The 17,747-nt window shown below is 39.3% G+C and overlaps 1 protein-coding gene across 14 annotated transcripts; it reads left to right on the plus strand.

The window, feature by feature from the left end:
- Positions 1-939: 939 nt before the first annotated feature.
- LOC130722286 (uncharacterized) lies at positions 940-12,590 on the plus strand. Of its 14 annotated transcripts, none has more exons than XR_009013862.1 (10): positions 940-1,481; positions 3,665-3,749; positions 3,828-3,934; positions 4,237-4,352; positions 4,529-4,645; positions 5,151-5,681; positions 6,199-6,717; positions 6,837-6,896; positions 7,144-7,227; positions 7,394-7,737. XR_009013862.1 is itself a non-coding variant. In XM_057572972.1 (5 exons), the coding sequence occupies exons 1-5, from the start codon at positions 3,617-3,619 to the stop codon at positions 5,164-5,166; spliced, it is 450 nt and encodes a 149-aa protein (XP_057428955.1). In that variant the 5' UTR covers positions 3,223-3,616; the 3' UTR covers positions 5,167-5,289. The 14 variants fall into 14 exon arrangements, 2 of the variants coding, with proteins under 2 accessions (XP_057428956.1, XP_057428955.1); XR_009013863.1 differs by having other exon boundaries at positions 3,828-3,917; XR_009013865.1 differs by having other exon boundaries at positions 3,843-3,934.
- Positions 12,591-17,747: the final 5,157 nt, after the last annotated feature.

Consider the following 17,747-nt stretch of genomic DNA (forward strand, 5'->3'; position numbering starts at 1 on the left):
TCTATAGTATGAGCATTTTTTTATTCTCATTGTTGTTTACCAAGTTCTCTAATGGTACATTTACTGGTCTTCCAATATAGGTTGATGGTGTGATTTTGTTTGGTGAAAATGTTACTTTTTAGTTTTTAGCACTATTTATGTGGGCCCGCACCGCCACATGTGCTTAAGCAACTCTTTACCGATTTTGTTTCAACCATGAGTTTTTAGTTCTTAGCACTATTTATCCGGTCTCACAATACCATTATATTAATATTTTTTATTTTCATATAATTTTGATTTAAATTTAAATGTTAATTCAATACTTTAATTAAATGAATAAGAGGGAAAAAAATAATTTTTTATGCTAAGAACTCAAAAAGTAAAACTTCTTATATAAGAACCTAGTTCTTATTTTAAGAACTAAGAACTCGATCCACAACATCCCCTCTAATAGTTAAGAACTCAGTTCTTAGTTCTTAAGTAAAAAATAATAACTTATAAAAATCTTGCATTAGAGATGCTCTTACATCCACATTTCATAGCTCCTTTGGTATCTAGGATTCGGGTTCAATGAAGTTTTTTCTTAGGCCTTGTGGTTGCTCATTCTTCCTGTGGCATAATTCTATGTCACCGGAAATATTATTTGGAGAGCTTCTTCATAATGCATGTCTCACAAGTTTCAAACCAGCCTCTACACCATTGAAACTAGCAATCTGACTTACTGCTGCTTTAGTGGGTGAAGGCTAGGGTGAACCACCTACCTAGGTGGTGCAACTTGCACCAACTTGCACCAGCAGTTTAGGCCACAGAAAATTAGGAAAAAATAATCAAATACTCAAAAATAAATGAGTGGTTGTGAATAACTTAGGGTAAGTTACCATTATATCCCTTCCCATATTACCATTATATCCCTTTGTATTTTTTATCTTTTGGATTATTACCCTTATACCCCTCCTCCATTATCCCCCTCCTCCACCTCATTCCCCACCTCATCCCTTCTGCACTTCATCGAGCAACTCCTATGTCCTCCGTCGCCGTCGAACTCACCACCTCCATTTCTTCTCCAAACTACCGTCGAACTCACCACTCCTCTCCTCTGTTCAAAATCGCATCACCATCCTCTTCCCAACTCCATAACCACATCACTTTCCTCAACCAATTCCAGAACCGTTCCTTCGAACTCCACCGCACCACCACGTCCTCCTCATTTTTAATCCTGTTGCTAATAGTTCCATTGTCCTCTCTCTCGAACTTCCGGCGTGTAGGACCACCACTGCACGATCGCTGGCGTAGATCTGAGGCGGTTCTGGCGCTGCTCCGACGCGGTCCTGATGTTGCTTCGAGGCTGCTTCGTCACGGCACGAAGAGGCTGAAGCAGCGAGGTGAATGGGACGCCCTCTGAGGCAGTTTGGAGTCTTCAACTCTGGAAAATTGGAAAAAAGGCTTGTGTTGCTGAAGTGCCATTCTTCTGAACCTGGATTTTCTCCTTTCTCATATATTTGGTGCTCTCTTTTCTTTCCTCATGTGTTCCATTAACTTATTTTGAATGTATTTGCTTGATTCTTTTGATTATTACATAATACCAGTGTTCTGTACTAGGGCAAGCTTACGTAAGAGAAAGACAAAAAGTAAACCCTAGCAGAGCACTAAAATAGCAAAACTACCATAAAAGGAATATTCTCATTAATGCTGAAAAAGTTTGTTTCGTACAAGTGGATGACCTCCCCTTTTATAGAGGGGGTGGTCATGATATGGACCTGACAATCAGGGCCCAAATCCCTGTACATATAAGACAAATCCAAAGGAATCTTCCAGCTGGCTTGTGGGTCCATCATCTAAGGGAGGGCAATGAAGCTCGTTGTGTCGCACTTCCCGCCATAGCGATCTTCAATGGTTTATTGTTCATTTTGGGCGGGACATAATCTTCTTTATGTCCCGCCCAGTCCACATGCCCCCAAGACATGAGACTCGAGTAATGAGTCGAAATGTCTTCATCATGTTACCTAGTAGTTCGCCTCTATTGTTTATTCTTTCATCGCCATTTTACTTTCGTTGTTACATCGCCATTTTCACGCTTCGCCACCTTTGTTGCCGTTTCAAAGATATGTCGCCACTAATCATAACCGTCAATCACGTCTTTTCAACTGACGCACGTATCCTTGTTTTCCGGGATTTCGTCATCATTTGTTATAAATGCAATTTTCAGTTGTGCGTCTCAAGGAGTAATGTCTTTTCGCTTCCTACCTTTTCGAATTTCAAATCCCACAATCCCACGATCTTCCCCCACTCATTCTCTCTCCTCCTTTCTCTCTATAAAAACCCCTTTTCACTTTTCATTTTTCACTTTCTTAAAACTTTTGTTCTGAAAATCTTTTCACCGCAGCTTTCATTCTCTTCTTTGAACTCCGGTAAACCTTTTCTTCCTCCGGCCGTCGTCATTGCGCGGTGCTCCCCTATTGCCGACGTTCTCCTTTCTCAAATCCACAGTTCTTCCCCTGGTTAGTTTTTCTCTTTCTTGAGATTCTTCGTTTACTTCTTTTTTCTCTGACTCTGTTCATCTTCTTTCTTCTTTTAGTTTGTTCATCTTCTTTCTTCTTTTTATGAAACTGCCTCGCATGTCTTTACCAAACGCTAGCCTTTCTTCCCTAGAAATTTCTTCACCCTCCACGGAGGAGGAAGTTGTCGCCCCCTCTATAATTGAAATTCACTCCTCGCCTTCTACCCATGATGATTCCGGTCCCGCCGGCTCTGTAGACTCAATTCTCTCCTCTAATGGAGATTTGTCTTCACCTGAATGGCGCTCTGACGCGCATTTAGTTGAAGATAAATGTCTGTTGCATTCTATCTGGAGCAGCGTTGGGAGCATTAATTCGCTTCGAATATCTGCTCAAGGGTTCACGAAGATAAATCCCGCCACCTCGAATAATGAAGATCATCTGTTGAATGTCCTCCCATGTGGCGAAGATGACTGTGTTCTGTTGCGTAAAGAACCAGCCGATGAATCGCCCGATTTCTTCTTTGTTTATGGCTATTTCTTCTTAGACTTGAACATCAAACTTCCTTTCTCGCCGTTGGACTGGGCGGGACATAAAGAAGATTATGTCCCGCCCAAAATGAACAATAAACTATTGAAGATCGCCATGGCGGGAAGTGCGACACAACGAGCTTCATTGCCCTCCCTTAGATGATGGACTCACAAGCCAGCTGGAAGATTCCTTTGAATTTGTCTTATATGTACAGGGATTTGGGCCCTGATTGTCAGGCCCAAATATAGGAAAGGTCCATATCATGACCACCCCTATAAAAGGGGAGGTCATCCACTTGTACGAAACCAACTTTTTCAGCATTAATGAGAATATTCCTTTTATGGTAGTTTTGCTATTTTAGTGCTCTGCTAGGGTTTACTTTTTGTCTTTCTCTTACGTAAGCTTGCCCTAGTACAGAACAACCAGGAACTTCCATTTTGTGATTTAATTGGTTTTTGGATGTCTCTTTCATAGTAGGCTTGTGTAGTTTTCTCTTTTGATTATTACATAATACCAGGAACTTCCAGAATGGGACGCCCTCTGATGCATACAGTCTTCATCATTTTTGCTTTAGTTGATTTTGATTATTGAACATCTGCATAGCTGAATGAATGCATGTAAGTAGGTTATCTGACCCAAATTTTGGGATTTTGTTTCAGGTGGGATTTGAGATGGCTGATACTATTGCTGAAGCAGAAGGAATATCTATGAACAGTGTTTCTTTCAAAGCCCTGTTTGGAAAAGGTTAAAAAAACTAACTTTTACTCTGATTAATTTGTGATTATCATCAAAATGTATTTATTTTATCTTCAGTTCTTTCAGTTTTGGGTGTGGTAGGTTGCAGGAGCTGCTGCTGCTGGTCTTTCTCTCGCTCATGTTGCTGCAGAAGTGCATCTGTGATTGAGAACCTTGGTCATATTGAGATTCTTGTTTGTGCTCAAATTTGTTATATACTACTTGTTACAATTCTTTTCTCCTTGATGAATTGGAAAATCCCCTTTTAGTTTTCAAGTTTTTACTAATTTGATTGGTTAGTCCTTCTTTTCCCCTTCCTGTTGAGAGTGATGAGGAAGGTGGTTTTTTGAGTGGTTCTGAAGGTGGTGATGACTCCTCCAATTTCTTTGATTGTTTCATCAGTGGTGGTTTATTGGATTTGCTTTACAGTCAATTGAACATTGTTAGATGATAATATCTTTTGGATTGTCTTTCTTCTAATGTTATCAATTTGCAGGGGTATAAAATTATTGGTTCATATAGCGGTGTCAAGATTTGTAGATGGACCAAGTCTCAGCTTCGAGCACGAGGTGGTTGCTACAAGCACTCATTTTATGGAATCGAGAGTCATAGGTAATGGTCACATGACTGACTACTACTTATTTCTGTGACACCTCTAGCTATATTTTGGTTCTAGGTCTGAGCTTCATATCTGTGTCAATGTACAACTCCTAGAAATACATGATTGGTCAATGGTGTGAAATTGAAAGTCTGATTGCTGATGAAATTTTCTGCAATATTGTGATCAGTTTCATCTTCAGTGAATCTACATCTGAATTTTTAACCATCAGGAAGCACTGTAAAAGGCTCTATACCTATCCCCGAAGGTATGAAGTCAAAAATTTCAAAAGATGAATTCACATGAGGTGATTGACAGTATCTCTACATTTGATAATTTTATACAGGGTTGTGCTCATGCATTCATGAAACGCATTAGAGAAAGAATTTTCTAACTCTGATGCTTAAGGGTGTTGAAGAGCTTAATGATGTTTGATGCTGCCAAAGTAACTAAAAAAATAGTCACTTTTGTATTTTTTGATGTATGAATTATGATTGCTGATCCCAGATGTTTATGAAGTCATGTTCTTTCTTTTTATGAGGGAAAATAAGCACTATTTGATGCACTATTAGATTTTTGATTTTCCAATCAAATTAGTAAAAACTTGAAAACTAATTAGGAGTTTGACTCACTATGATTTTTCACCATATACCCAAACATGCACTTATGTTGTGTTTGGCAATGAGTTCATGGTAACTGAATTGTAGTACTAGTGAGGTTTTTCTTCATTTTTGTACTTTTTTTTTGTTTTTGTCTTTTCTGGGTCCTGGATGATAACTAACTCGTACTGTTACTGTGTGTGGTTATTTTAGACATTGGAGCTTCTAGCTGAAGTAGCAGTGTTGGAGGAGGAAGTGGTTAGACTTGAAGAGCGGGTTGTGAATTTTAGACAAGGTTTATATCAGGAAGCAGTGTACATTTCCACAAAAAGGAATGCAGAGAATTTGAGTGACCCTATTGACCAAACCCCTATTAGGAGTTCCAAGCACCAGAGATCAAAATCCATGTCCCAAAGTGAGTTTAATTCAACTATGATAACAACAAGGTTGCCTCAGCCTTCTCTAGCCAGAAGTGCTTCCAGCAGAAAGCTGTTATTCTCCTCTGATACTGTCACTGATCAAACTGCTGGGAAGCTAGCTCATGGGAAGCAATTGCACAGAAAGCAAGATTCATTCTCTTCTGTCCCAGAAGAGGGAAGGGGAAAGGAGAATAGGTCATCTAGCAACTTAGTGAAAGATAAGCAATTTCCAGAAAAGAAACTGGGTAAAATCATTACTCCAGTAAAGAGGTCTCCATTCAAACAAGAATCAGCTGAGAGGAGCTTGGATCACTTGAAGTTGCAGGTAAATTGTAATCTCACAAACACAATTTTCAACAGTTCTGTAAAATTTGATTATGGTCCCTACCTTCTATGATTTTGGTCTCTACTTTTAGTTTTTTGCCTATAACTTTAGTTTCAGTTCTCTCTTTATAATCCCACTGCTAATTGGTGATATGGCTAACAGAAAGCACATCACCATTCCCACGTGTCAGAGTAATCTTATATAACGTATTTTATTGTGATGAAAGATATGATAGCTAACACTTTTAATATGTCACATGGGATTGTTCGGGACATATGGCAATGGTGATGTGATCCTCCATTAGCCACATCACCCGTTAACAGTGAGATATTATAAAATGATGACTAAAACCTAAGTTTTTTTTTTATACTAAAGTAGGGACTAAAACCATAAAAATGGGACCAAAAACTTGTTTAAGCCTTTCAATTATTATTAGTTAGTATGTGATATGAGTACTGTACTGTCATTTCATCACTGTTTTCCCTTTTTCTTGCCCATTTGGATTGGAGATTATCAGAGCAGGAAAGGGCACAGACTTCATCAAGTTCATCAGATGATAAAGTGTCAGAAGTTGATAGCACGCCCAATAGAGTTTCAGAGGATCTTGTGAAATGCTTGTCTAGCATATTCATGAGAATTAGCACATCCAAGGACAAATTTGGGGAATCTAAGACGCCTTCGCGCTTCATATCAGCATTGAACCAATGCAGCAAGGAAAAGGATCAGTTCTGTGATCCTTATGGTATCTGTTCAGAATCTAAAACAAGAGAAGTTGGCCCTTATAAGAATGTATGTGAAGTTAAAGCCACCACAGTTGATCTCAACAGAACAATAAATGCAGTGTTTCTAATCCACAGATTAAAGTAAGTTGTAGATGCATACTAGTTGTTGGTTAATGATATATGGATATCTATCTAACCTTGCAGACATATTCAAATTCCTACTTGGGAAACTTGCCTCTTTAAATTTGAAGGGCCTTAATCATCAGGAAAAACTTGCATTCTGGATAAACACTTATAATTCCTGCATGCTAAATGTAAGACACCTTTCTGCCACTAATTTTAGTTCTAGATTTGAATATTTGATGTCATCCTTATCTTAACTAAGATGCAGAGAGTTTGACTTTAACACCTTATTATGGTTTCAATATTGCAGGCATATCTAGAACAAGGCATACCTGAGAGTCCTGAAATGGTTGTAGCACTAATGCAAAAGGTATGATTAGATATCTAGGCATCATTCACAACATTATCCTTTTATCCTGTTTAACACAAGAATAAGAGTTTGTTTGGTTGACCGCTAAAAAAAATATGAAAATGAGAAAATAACACATACCTAGATACTTTTTGTTGACAAAAAATGCATCAGGATGTGTTATTTTCCCGTTTTCATACTTTCTAATGGTAGACAAACAGATTCTAAAGGTCCAAGTTAACTATGACATGGCAATGACATGTTTCAGGCAATGATAGTAGTGGGGGGCCAGTTGCTCAATGCAATTACAATAGAGCATTTTATCTTGAGACTTCCTTATCATCTGAAGTTTGTAAGTCCAATAATCTTGTCCTTTCTTTGAATTTTCGAGTTTAGACATGATAAAGTTTGAGTATCCTTTTTTTGATTTTTTTTTTGTTTTCCTTTATACTGATGTAATTGTCTTAAAATCATATTGCAATTAATCCCTTGATTTTCACCTTTGCTTCCTGCGACAGACATGTCCATAAGCTGCAAAAAATGAAGAAGTGAAAGCACGAAGCATATTTGGCCTGGAATGGTCTGAGCCTTTAGTAACATTTGAACTTTCCTGTGGAATCTGGTCTTCACCTGCAGTATGTCTTTTGTATCTCTACTTAGCCGACAATATGACTATATTAGACCTGATTTAATTACTTTTGAGCTATAGCTACCATGTTAGTATGTTACCAACTGGTTTGATAATGTATGACCAAATTAGGTTGTGCTTTGCTATCTGTTTGCACGGCTGCAAATGGATATTCACACGGAATTTAAGATGAAAAAAGTGAATGGAGTTCTTCTGTGGATTGGGTTGAAAATCCGTTAACACTCAACTCGTATTCAAACACACACTTAGAGATGTCAGGGATCTTAATTTGGATTAAAAGAATAGCTCTGTGAGTCATTTTCTTTTTGATTTTAGTCCACTGGTTGCTTGTTTTGTCTTACTACCTTCAGTCCATAATTTTAGTTGTTTAAGGTTATGCATGTAGTTTAAGAAGTCTTTAGTTGTGATTTAATTGGTTTCTGGATTTGTTAAAGTCTCTTGCAATGTAGTAAACTTAATTCCCCTTTCAAGGTTTTTGTTTTAAAAAAAATTGAACACTCTATATCTCTTTATTAGAGAGAGAGTGTGTTTCTCCAAACTCGCAAAAACTTAAAGCATTTAAAATGACGCCTAAAATGGTCAAGTGGGTTAGGCTTTTTTTTTTGTCAAAGTGGAATACCACAAGATAAAAACCGCTAATCTAATTGGGTCCAGACGGTAAGCCCAATTTCTCCATCTCATATCGTGTCGGTCGGAATACAATCTCAAAACAACATCAATGGCCCAGACCCAAACCTAAAACTCATGAGGCCCATGTAGAAGCCCAAAACAAGATACAAAAAAGAAATATTGAAAATAAGAAAAATGCCAAGACCCCATTTGGAAACACACCTTAATTAAGCGCTTATGGTCATAAACACTTATGACATAAGCACTTACTCATAAGTTATTTTAAAATATTTATTGAAATAAATTGAATATATGCGATATATAAGCTTAAGCTCTTTTTCATAAGCTAACCTGAATCATATTTTGCGCTTGTCGTGAATCATATGTATCTTACACTGATTCTTTTTGAATTAAAGGAAACTAAGGCGAAGAAGTAGAAGGTAACAAGCTTTATTAAAAAGATGGAGAATTATCTTATCCAAATTTTAAATAGTCAAGATTCAGTAAAACAATTATCTATTATGGCTGCTTTTTCCCTTGGGGAAACCTTTGTTGGGTACCGGTTACTGGGGCAGGGTATGTGGTTACCGCAACAGAATTGAAGATATTTGTTGTGAATTAAAGGGATTATGGAGGGAAAAGAAATCTTAAGTCTATTTTTATTGGACTATTATTACTTTGAACATGGAATTAATCATAACTTGGTGTAGATTAAGAAAAATAATGATAATAATAATAATTTATTCTTACTGCTTTTCATTCGTCTATCACTTTTGCGCTTGTCGTGAATCATATGTATCTTGTGTACACTGATTCTTTTTGAATTAAAGGAAACTAAGGCGAAGAAGTAGAATGTTACAAGCTTTATTAAAAAGATGGAGAATTATCTTATCCAAATTTTAAATAGTCAAGATTCAGTAAAACAATTATCTATAATGGCTGCTTTTTCCCTTGGGGAAACCTTTGTTGGGTACCGGTTACTAGGGCAGGGTATGTGGTTACCGCAACAGAATTGAAGAGATTTGTTGTGAGTTAAAGGGGAATGGAGGGAAAAGAAATCTTAAGTCTATTTTTATTGGACTATTATTGCTTTGAACATGGAATTAATCATAACTTGGTGTAGATTGAGAAAAATAATGATTTAATAATAATTTATTCTTACTGCTTTTCATTCGTCTTTCACTTTTGCGCTTGTCGTGAATCATATGTATCTTGTGTACACTGATACTTTTTGAATTAAAGGAAACTAAGGCGAAGAAGTAGAAGGTTACAAGCTTTATTAAAGAGATGGAGAATTATCTTATCCAAATTTTAAATAGTCAAGATTCAGTAAAACAATTATCTATTATGGCTGCTTTTTCCCTTGGGGAAACCTTTGTTGGGTACCGGTTACTAGGGCAGGGTATGTGGTTACCGCAACAGAATTGAAGAGATTTGTTGTGAGTTAAAGGGGAATTGTAAGACCTGGATTTTCAGAACAAGTTAAGTTTCCGACTCACACGTAGAAATAGTGTAAGCGTGACAGGAGTTTGACATTTGAGAAAGATTAATGAAGAAGAAAGTTCAGGAATTGCTTGAGGAATGTTGCGTAGCTGTTTTCGGAGTTAGTGCGAGTCGTCTGCACACCTGCCTTATGGCAAGCGTGTCCAGAATGGGCTATTTCGCTCTTAAAGCAACGTTTTGAGTGAGATTTCGAACTCTCGGAAAATTTAAAGATTCTCTTTATTTTTCCATCGACCAGCGTTTCATTTCGGAACTCTGGACTGTACGCACGACAGGTTTCACTTTTCGGATGTCCGCCGACGCTAATTTCTTTGCTTCGAAACCCTATTTTCGAGCAATGGATGAATACTTTTTCTATTCGGGACTTCTAACGAAGATTCCGTCCGCGTTGCCAGACTTGTTTCGACGTTTCCAATCTTTCTTCAGTTGGAAGTTTTGTCGTTTGAGCATCACAGCAAAAAGTAGTTTTTCGGGGCAGATTAACCGACACCGCTTTTGAGTTTTTCGATATCGTTTTTCCCAAATCCTAGATATTTGTTTTGAGTTCTGGAATTCCGACGCCAGAATCTCTCTTAGAATTTCTCGGTGATCGTGCTGCAAAAATCGGAATCGCGAAATTTTCATTTTCCCGCGATTTCACCCGCCTATAAATAGCGCGAAAAAGCAAAATCCTCTCATTTTCTTTCCATTTGTGGCTGATTTCGTGGGGAGCAAGGGGGGAGGGGATTTCCGCGAAAACTTGACCAATCTTCGTGCAGTTCGTCCCTACTTCTAGGTATCGAGGTAACTATCATGAATCCTGCCTCTGATTTCTGTTTCTGCTGAGTTTCTGAAGTCGTTCTGTGCTCTAAGTTTTGAGCTTTTTCTAAAATTGTCCGATTTCTCTGATTTCTCGCTTGGGTTATGTTCCTTATGTTCCCCTGAGTCTAAAACCTCTGTCAGTAAACTCTGATTGCGATTCAGTTGCCCAGGATCTGAAAAATTGACTCAAAACTCTTTTTGTCTCACATTTCGAAACTTTATTGTCGAAAAGACTTAATATGACTTCGTGCCTTTAGGATTTGTTGTCACGGATATCATGAGGATCGTTGCTGTCAAATTTGTTTTCAGAACTGATAACTTTGAAGTTTTGAGCCTTTATTTTGGACCAAAATGCCCCTGCGTAGTCGTATTTCGGCCCGATTGTCCGAAAATTGTTCTGACAGTTTCTTTGCCTTAGTTTTACCCTAAAACTACCTTGTAAACTGATTTGATCGAAGAAAAAGAGCCGAAGCCCTTTTCTCCTTTTGGCCGTGGGTTTTTCCTAAGGGGAGGGGAGTTTTTCGTTTTCGAAAACTTGTCCTTTCGTACCTGTTTGTCGTATTCTGAAGCTTTGATGCTTTGTCTATCATTTATGTATTGTATTGCGATCGAACTAATCGATTTTGTGTGGATTCTGCTTTGTTTTTCCTCCGAGGTTCAGTTGAAGGAACTTTGGAAGTTTCAAGGCATTCCTGTGAAGGAGATTTGATTTGCGAAGCTGGATCAGCTCGAGGTTAGGGCAACTTACTATATATTAGCTATGACTGCATGATAGGCGTCGATAAATTCGACTTATGTTTATCTGATGTTGTTTTTGATGATGAGTTGATGTTATGATGCTTTTCCATACTTGTGATGTTGTGCTTTTGTTGGATTGAGCGTTTTGACGCAATTTCGGAGTGGAGATTCATTGATCTGGTGATCTTTGATATTTCGGGTTGGATGAACAACCCTAGGCAAGTCCAAATGTGGGGTTTGAGACTTAGCCATATGTTGGAATTCTTAGACTTTCCCCGGGAAATGTATTTTGGGTGGTTGATCTTTGAAAACTTAGAATGATAGAGCTTTGAAAAACTAAAGACTTGGGAAACTTAGACTTTGAGAAATAAACTCATAACTTGACTAATTCGAATTGAAACAATTTTTATTAACGTTTAAGCATAGGAGAACTGAAGGGGAAAATATTTACGAAAGACGGGGAAAAGTCGACTTTGTTGTGGGTTTGGAGAGTTATCGGAATTGGGGGAAGCCACTAAGGTGAGCTATGGTGATGATTGAAAGTCACCGAGTACTCTAGTACTCTTGGGGATTGTTGTGGAGCCGTGTTGTATTGACCGACACCTAGTGCTCTTGTTGTTTGGGCTATGTTGTATTGACCGACACTAGACCCTTGTGTATTCTGTGGATGGAGTTGTGTTGTATTGACCGACACTTACTCCGAGTTGTGTTGTATTGACCGACACTAACTCATGGGTTTGTTGAGATTGGGTTGTGAGCTAAACACTTTCGTGGTAAGGGCGATTCGTTGTTTGGCTAACCACGTTGCATTCAATCGGGTGAATAACGGGAATGGTTCACCTGTGCATATCATGGTGAATAACGGGAATGGTTCACCTTGCATTAATGATGAATAACGGGAATGGTTCATCATTCGGTGAATAACGGGAATGGTTCACCAAGGATGAATAACGGGAATGGTTCATCCAGGATGGATTTCATCCAGGATGGATAACGGGAATGGTCCATCCATAGTGAAAATGCTTCACTTGTGGCGAACGGGAACGCGTCACAAATCCGGATACATATTGTGCATTTCACGCATACATTCATGCTGACTGAGATTGTGTGTTGTTTGTTTATTGAAGCAATGTTAGAGCCATAACATGCTAGGATTGTTTATATGTATATATATCAACATATATCTATACCCCATATCACATGTTGAGTGTATATCTACTTATTGCTGTGAGTTGACCCTAGCGCCTTGGCTTTGTTTGTATGTTTGTGTTTGGGCGGTCGGCCTGCTGCCAGATGTCGATGGCCGACTGGTGTTCGATGGTCTCTCCCTCGGGGGGGATCAGATATGAGCTTGTGGATCGGGATGCCCCCACCGCTTGGGTGATCGATGTTGTGGGTCATCGAGCGACGTACCGGGGAAGGGTCATGGAGGACCGGACTGACGAGTGTGAACATCTGACGAAAGAAGTTCTACGACGCATGGAGCTGAGCTTCAACTTGCCGTCTTCAGTTCGCCGAGGACTCGGATGTGTGAGCAGTTATGGGTTGGTAGAGTTAGGCAGGCGTCATATTTGTGTAGAGCTCTGATTCGTTTTGCTTTTGGGACGGGGTAGGTTCCCGACGCATGGCTTTTGTGTGGTTCTCTTATTGAGGGATCACAGTGAGTCAGTCGGACTATAGGAGTCTTTGCTTAGGCCATTTTGAGGCCGACTTTCTCCCAGTGGATTGTAATTATAACCTTTTCACTCACACTTCTGGATCTGTAACTATTTGCCTACGGGCACACTACTTTGGAGTCACTGCGAGTGCGCGTGACATGGGAGTGCAGCTGAGGCTGTACATGTGTATATATTTGTGTGTTGGTTGGGTTTTGTCTTTATTTTCTATTGCTTGATTTAAAAGGTATCAAACGAAAAATTACCTGTTTTCAGCGTAAAGTCTATTTTTGGTTACTAAAGTGACACCTGGAAATCGGGGTGTTACATTGTGGTATCAGAGCTTAGTCGAGTCTTTTGGGAGTCTTTGGGGAATAGGTCTTTTGTGCTAGGTTGTGTGACTCTGCAAAGAGTGAAAATTGATTGTCTGCAGAGCGATTTTCGCTCTAATTGCTTGCGTTACTACTCAATCGGATTGAGTGGTTTGTCTAGTGCTACCGTATGGTTAGTACTAATCGGACGTTCGATGGGATATAGGATGGTGGATCTTAACCGGATGGCGGAGGCTACACGTGAGCATCATCAACGACTGATGGCGACAGCAATGTATCAACAAAGAGGAATGAACCGAATTGGAGCTGGGGGACCAATGAGGTCAGGTTCCCAAGGCTACAACGGAAGGAAGAGTTACCATAAGTGGGGACCATATCAGCGTTCCGAGGGAAGAAATCTTATCTCAAGAGAGTACAAACCGACGACTGCTGATACTGGGGGGGAAGCCAGTTGGTGACAAAGGAGTGACATGTACTCGTTGCAGAAAGTTTGGGCATTTTGCTAACAAATGCTCAGTGATTGGACGGAGATGCTTCAAGTGTAACCGAGAGGGGCATCTAGCTGTGAACTGCAAGACCAAAGAAAGTCTATGCTTCAATTGCAACCAACCGGGACATTTCTCCCAAGATTGCAAGGCACTCAGGGGCGAATCATCAGGGAATGTTGGGAAAGGAAAACAACTTGCTACAGAGGAAAGGATTCATATCAAGGGAGGAGCAAGAGTTGAGGAGTCGAACGAGGAAGAACGTGGGAACGATGGTAATATTTTAACTGTTCTCGTATTTTAGAATAACTTACTCTTTTATATTCAAGCGAGTGTGACGCGCCTAACTTGTATTTACTACTTAGACTATGATCCTATGATTATTATCCCTAGTAGGACCTTATTCGAAGTTGCTCGTGATTTAACTATAGAGGTTACACGAGATCTAGAATAGCACGCGGAGCTAGGGAGTTGTTTTACCGAGGCGTTGATAAGGAAGCTAGGATCTCAGGGAAATTCCTTATGGGTACGAATCGTAGGATTTTAGGGCGTTTAGTTTTGAAGCGGAGTCGTTAGAGGATCTTTCGGCAAAAGGGATTCATTCGACCGAGTGTTTCACCGTGGGGAGCGCCAGTGTTGTTAGTCAAGAAGAAGGACGGAAGGTCGAGATCGTGGGTGGATTATCGACAATTGAACAAGGCGACGATCAAGAACAGATACCCGTTGCCGAGGATAGATGATTTGATGGACCAACTACGAGGGGCTACCGTATTTTCCAAGATAGATTTGAGGTCAGGCTATCGTCGGATCAGAGTGAAGATTGAGGATATACCGAAGACTGCTTTCAGGACACGTTAAGGACACTACGAGTACCTAGTGATGCCGTTTGGAGTGACGAATGTACCTGCTGTTTTCATGGATTACATGAACCGCATCTTTCAGGAGTTCTTAGATCGGCGTGTGGTGGTGTTTATTGAGGACATATTGATCTATTCGAAGGACGCGAATAAACATGAAGGACATTTGCGCCAAGTTTTACAATTGTTGAGAGAGAAAAAGCTGTATGAGAACCCTTCCAAGTGTGAATTCTGGTTGGAGGAAGTCAATTTCTTAGGCCATGCTATCTCGAAGGAGGGCATAGCTGTGGATCCGGCGAAAGTGGAGACTGTTTTGGCTTGGGAGCAACCGAAGATGGTGACAGAGATCAGAAGTTCTGTGGATTTAGCTGGATATTATAGACGCTTCATTGAGGGATTTGCCAAGATTGTTGGACCTTTGACTCAATTGACGAGGAAGGATTAATCTTTTACATGGATTGAGGGTGTGTGGTTCCGTAGCAGAATCGTTAGGAACTTGATATCAGGATATTTGTGGTTACTGGATGTCAGGAACTCATTGTCTGTTCCAGTGGGTTTTTCTAAATTTCCACCTTCGATGTATTAGGCCTGATCAACCTAATATTGAGGGGGTGATATTCGGAATCACAGCTGATAATGGACCTTGATAGAAGGATGTGTAAGATGAATTTGAATTGATTGAGGATTAGTCGGATTTGGGAGGAAAGTTCGTGTTAAGCATTTGATTGTACAAGATTAAGATTTGAACCTTTGGAAGTTGATGATTTTCGTATAGACATTGATTGGTTAGTTCGTGTGATTACTCCAAGTAGAGGTAGACTAAGCCAATAGAATTGATGTTGGAAAATCTTTAAGTATTTTCTCGGAAGTTATGAAGTCATAGGTTATGTGATTTCTGACGTGGGATTATTAGAGATTAGATAGGTTGGATTTAATATCCGGTTATAGATGATTGTTTGATGGTAGCGAGATTGAGAAGAATTAACTCTGAACTAGATTGTTATAGTCGAGTTCGAGGAATAAGTTTTGCTAAGCGTTGGATTAATATGTGGAGACATTATAGTCTTAAGAGATGAATTTTCGCTTGAAAAGTGTTGAATTAATGATTAAGTTGGAGAAAGAAAGTTTTAGCATAAGTTGAATACTTGAGGTTGGTGATATGGATTCCAAGGAAATATGCTGAGATTACTAAGTGAGATTTACTAAGTTGGATTGAAATCTTAGGGTTAAGATTGAATCTTGAGAGTCGAGAATCGCATACGAGTAAGAGATCTTACAGTTGTAGCTGTGACAATAGGAGTTGAATCTTAGAAGAATGAAGACCTGGAGATGGGTTTCGGGTTAAGACCATTGAGGTATAATATAAGAGTGATCTTGAAGTAAATGAATCTTGGGTTGTGTAGGGTCATAAGGTTGGTTATAAGTTGGTGATCGATTGATGTTGATCATGAGGTTGCAGACATAATGAGCCATGTGATATGATTTGAATGATGTTAGCATAATAAGTTGTGGATGTGAAAGCATGACGACACTGGTCAGGTCGTTTGGGTAAGTGAAGGAGTTATAGTTTTTAAGAAACGGATATTCATTTAAGAAGTATTGAAGGATTAAAGGACATTAGAGGACCAAACTTGGAGAAGGTTTAGGTTTTAAATCTATGAATGTCTGTCTAAGGTGTGAAGGACTCAAAGTTTGTCAGAATTTGATTGGGAGATTAAGAAGTTGATTGACGAGATGGTGGTTGAGTCCCAAAAGGAGGGTGTTGGTGTTAAGATGAATACTTGAAGTTGTTATGTTTGGACAAGTTTCTTAGAGCTTAAGAGTGGATGAAACTTTTTTATGGATTTTGATGATGCATATTACGGTTAACAAGTGAATTTTACTAAGGTTGAATGAGAATCCTAGGGCTAAGGTTGACCTAGTGAGCTGAGATTCATGTACACATACGAGATTTAGCGGTGTTAGCGGTTACGATAGAGTTAAATCTCAGAATGTTGAAGGATCGGATGATAAGATGGCTAGTTAAGTCCCTTGAGGTATAGTTATGATGTAATCTACTAGAGGATAAGTCTCGATTTATGCGAAGTGTTAGGGATTTCAGTAAGTGTAAATAGGTTTGAGTGAGGGAAGTTCTAAGGAAGAAGACGATAATAATGGATTGTTAGATATTAAGAAGAGGATTATCTTATAAGTTGTTGGTAACTTGATGTTGAAGGGGATAAGATTAGTGAAGGACAAGAAATAAGGACATAAGTCGATTTTTAATTCGAATGGTGACTAAGTAGGAGATTGATTTCATTGTGCGAGTGATGATAGTTACGAAGTTGGATGTGACGTTAATGGACTATTAGATTCCAACGCAATGTTTCGTCTAAGAGTTATCGAACGAACAAGTGATGGACTGTAGATGAAGATCACGAGGACAAGTTGAGTATCTACTTTGAGATGACAGAGAGGCACTGAGTTTAAGAAGAATTCCGGACGACCGAAAGTAAAGAAGTAAGTGGCTAAGGTTGTGCGACTGCACGGAATGCCAACCGGTATCATTTCAAGCAGAGGTCCGACGCAAGTAATCGAGTCAGACGACATGAGGTTGAATGATGTTTTGTCTTTTGAGACGCCGATAGTTAGCAGTGGGGATAGAAGAGTGAAACAGTTAAGGGGAAGGCAGATTGCTTAAGTAAAGATTTTGAGGAACAATGACACAGGCACTACTACATGGGAATTGGAAGATAAGATCAAGGAACTGTATTCCGAACTTTTTGCAGAGCTCTGAGTTTCGAGGACGAAACTTTCTTTTTGGAGGGGAGTATTGTAAGACCTGGATTTTCAGAACAAGTTAAGTTTCCGACTCACACGTAGAAATAGTGTAAGCGTGACAGGAGTTTGACATTTGAGAAAGATTAATGAAGAAGAAAGTTCAGGAATTGCTTGAGGAATGTTGCGTAGCTGTTTTCGGAGTTAGTGCGAGTCGTCTGCACACCTGCCTTATGGCAAGCGTGTCCAGAATAGGCTATTTCGCTCTTAAAGCAACGTTTTGAGTGAGATTTCGAACTCTCGGAAAATTTAAAGATTCTCTTTATTTTTCCATCGACCAGCGTTTCATTTCGGAACTCTGGACTGTACGCACGACAGGTTTCACTTTTCGGATGTCCGCCGACGCTAATTTCTTTGCTTCGAAACCCTATTTTCGAGCAATGGATGAATACTTTTTCTATTCGGGACTTCTAACGAAGATTCCGT

Source organism: Lotus japonicus, chromosome 6, assembly GCF_012489685.1.
Source record: "Lotus japonicus ecotype B-129 chromosome 6, LjGifu_v1.2".
Taxonomy (NCBI): Eukaryota; Viridiplantae; Streptophyta; class Magnoliopsida; order Fabales; family Fabaceae; genus Lotus; species Lotus japonicus.

Coding starts and splice junctions, on each gene's coding strand:
- LOC130722286 (XM_057572972.1), top strand. CDS start 3,617: ATGCATGTAAGTAGGTTATCTGACCCAAATTTTGGGATTTTGTTTCAG. Junction 3,750..3,827: donor CAAAGCCCTGTTTGGAAAAG/GTTAAAAAAACT, acceptor CAGTTCTTTCAG/TTTTGGGTGTGGTAGGTTGC. Junction 4,353..4,528: donor TATGGAATCGAGAGTCATAG/GTAATGGTCACA, acceptor TATTGTGATCAG/TTTCATCTTCAGTGAATCTA.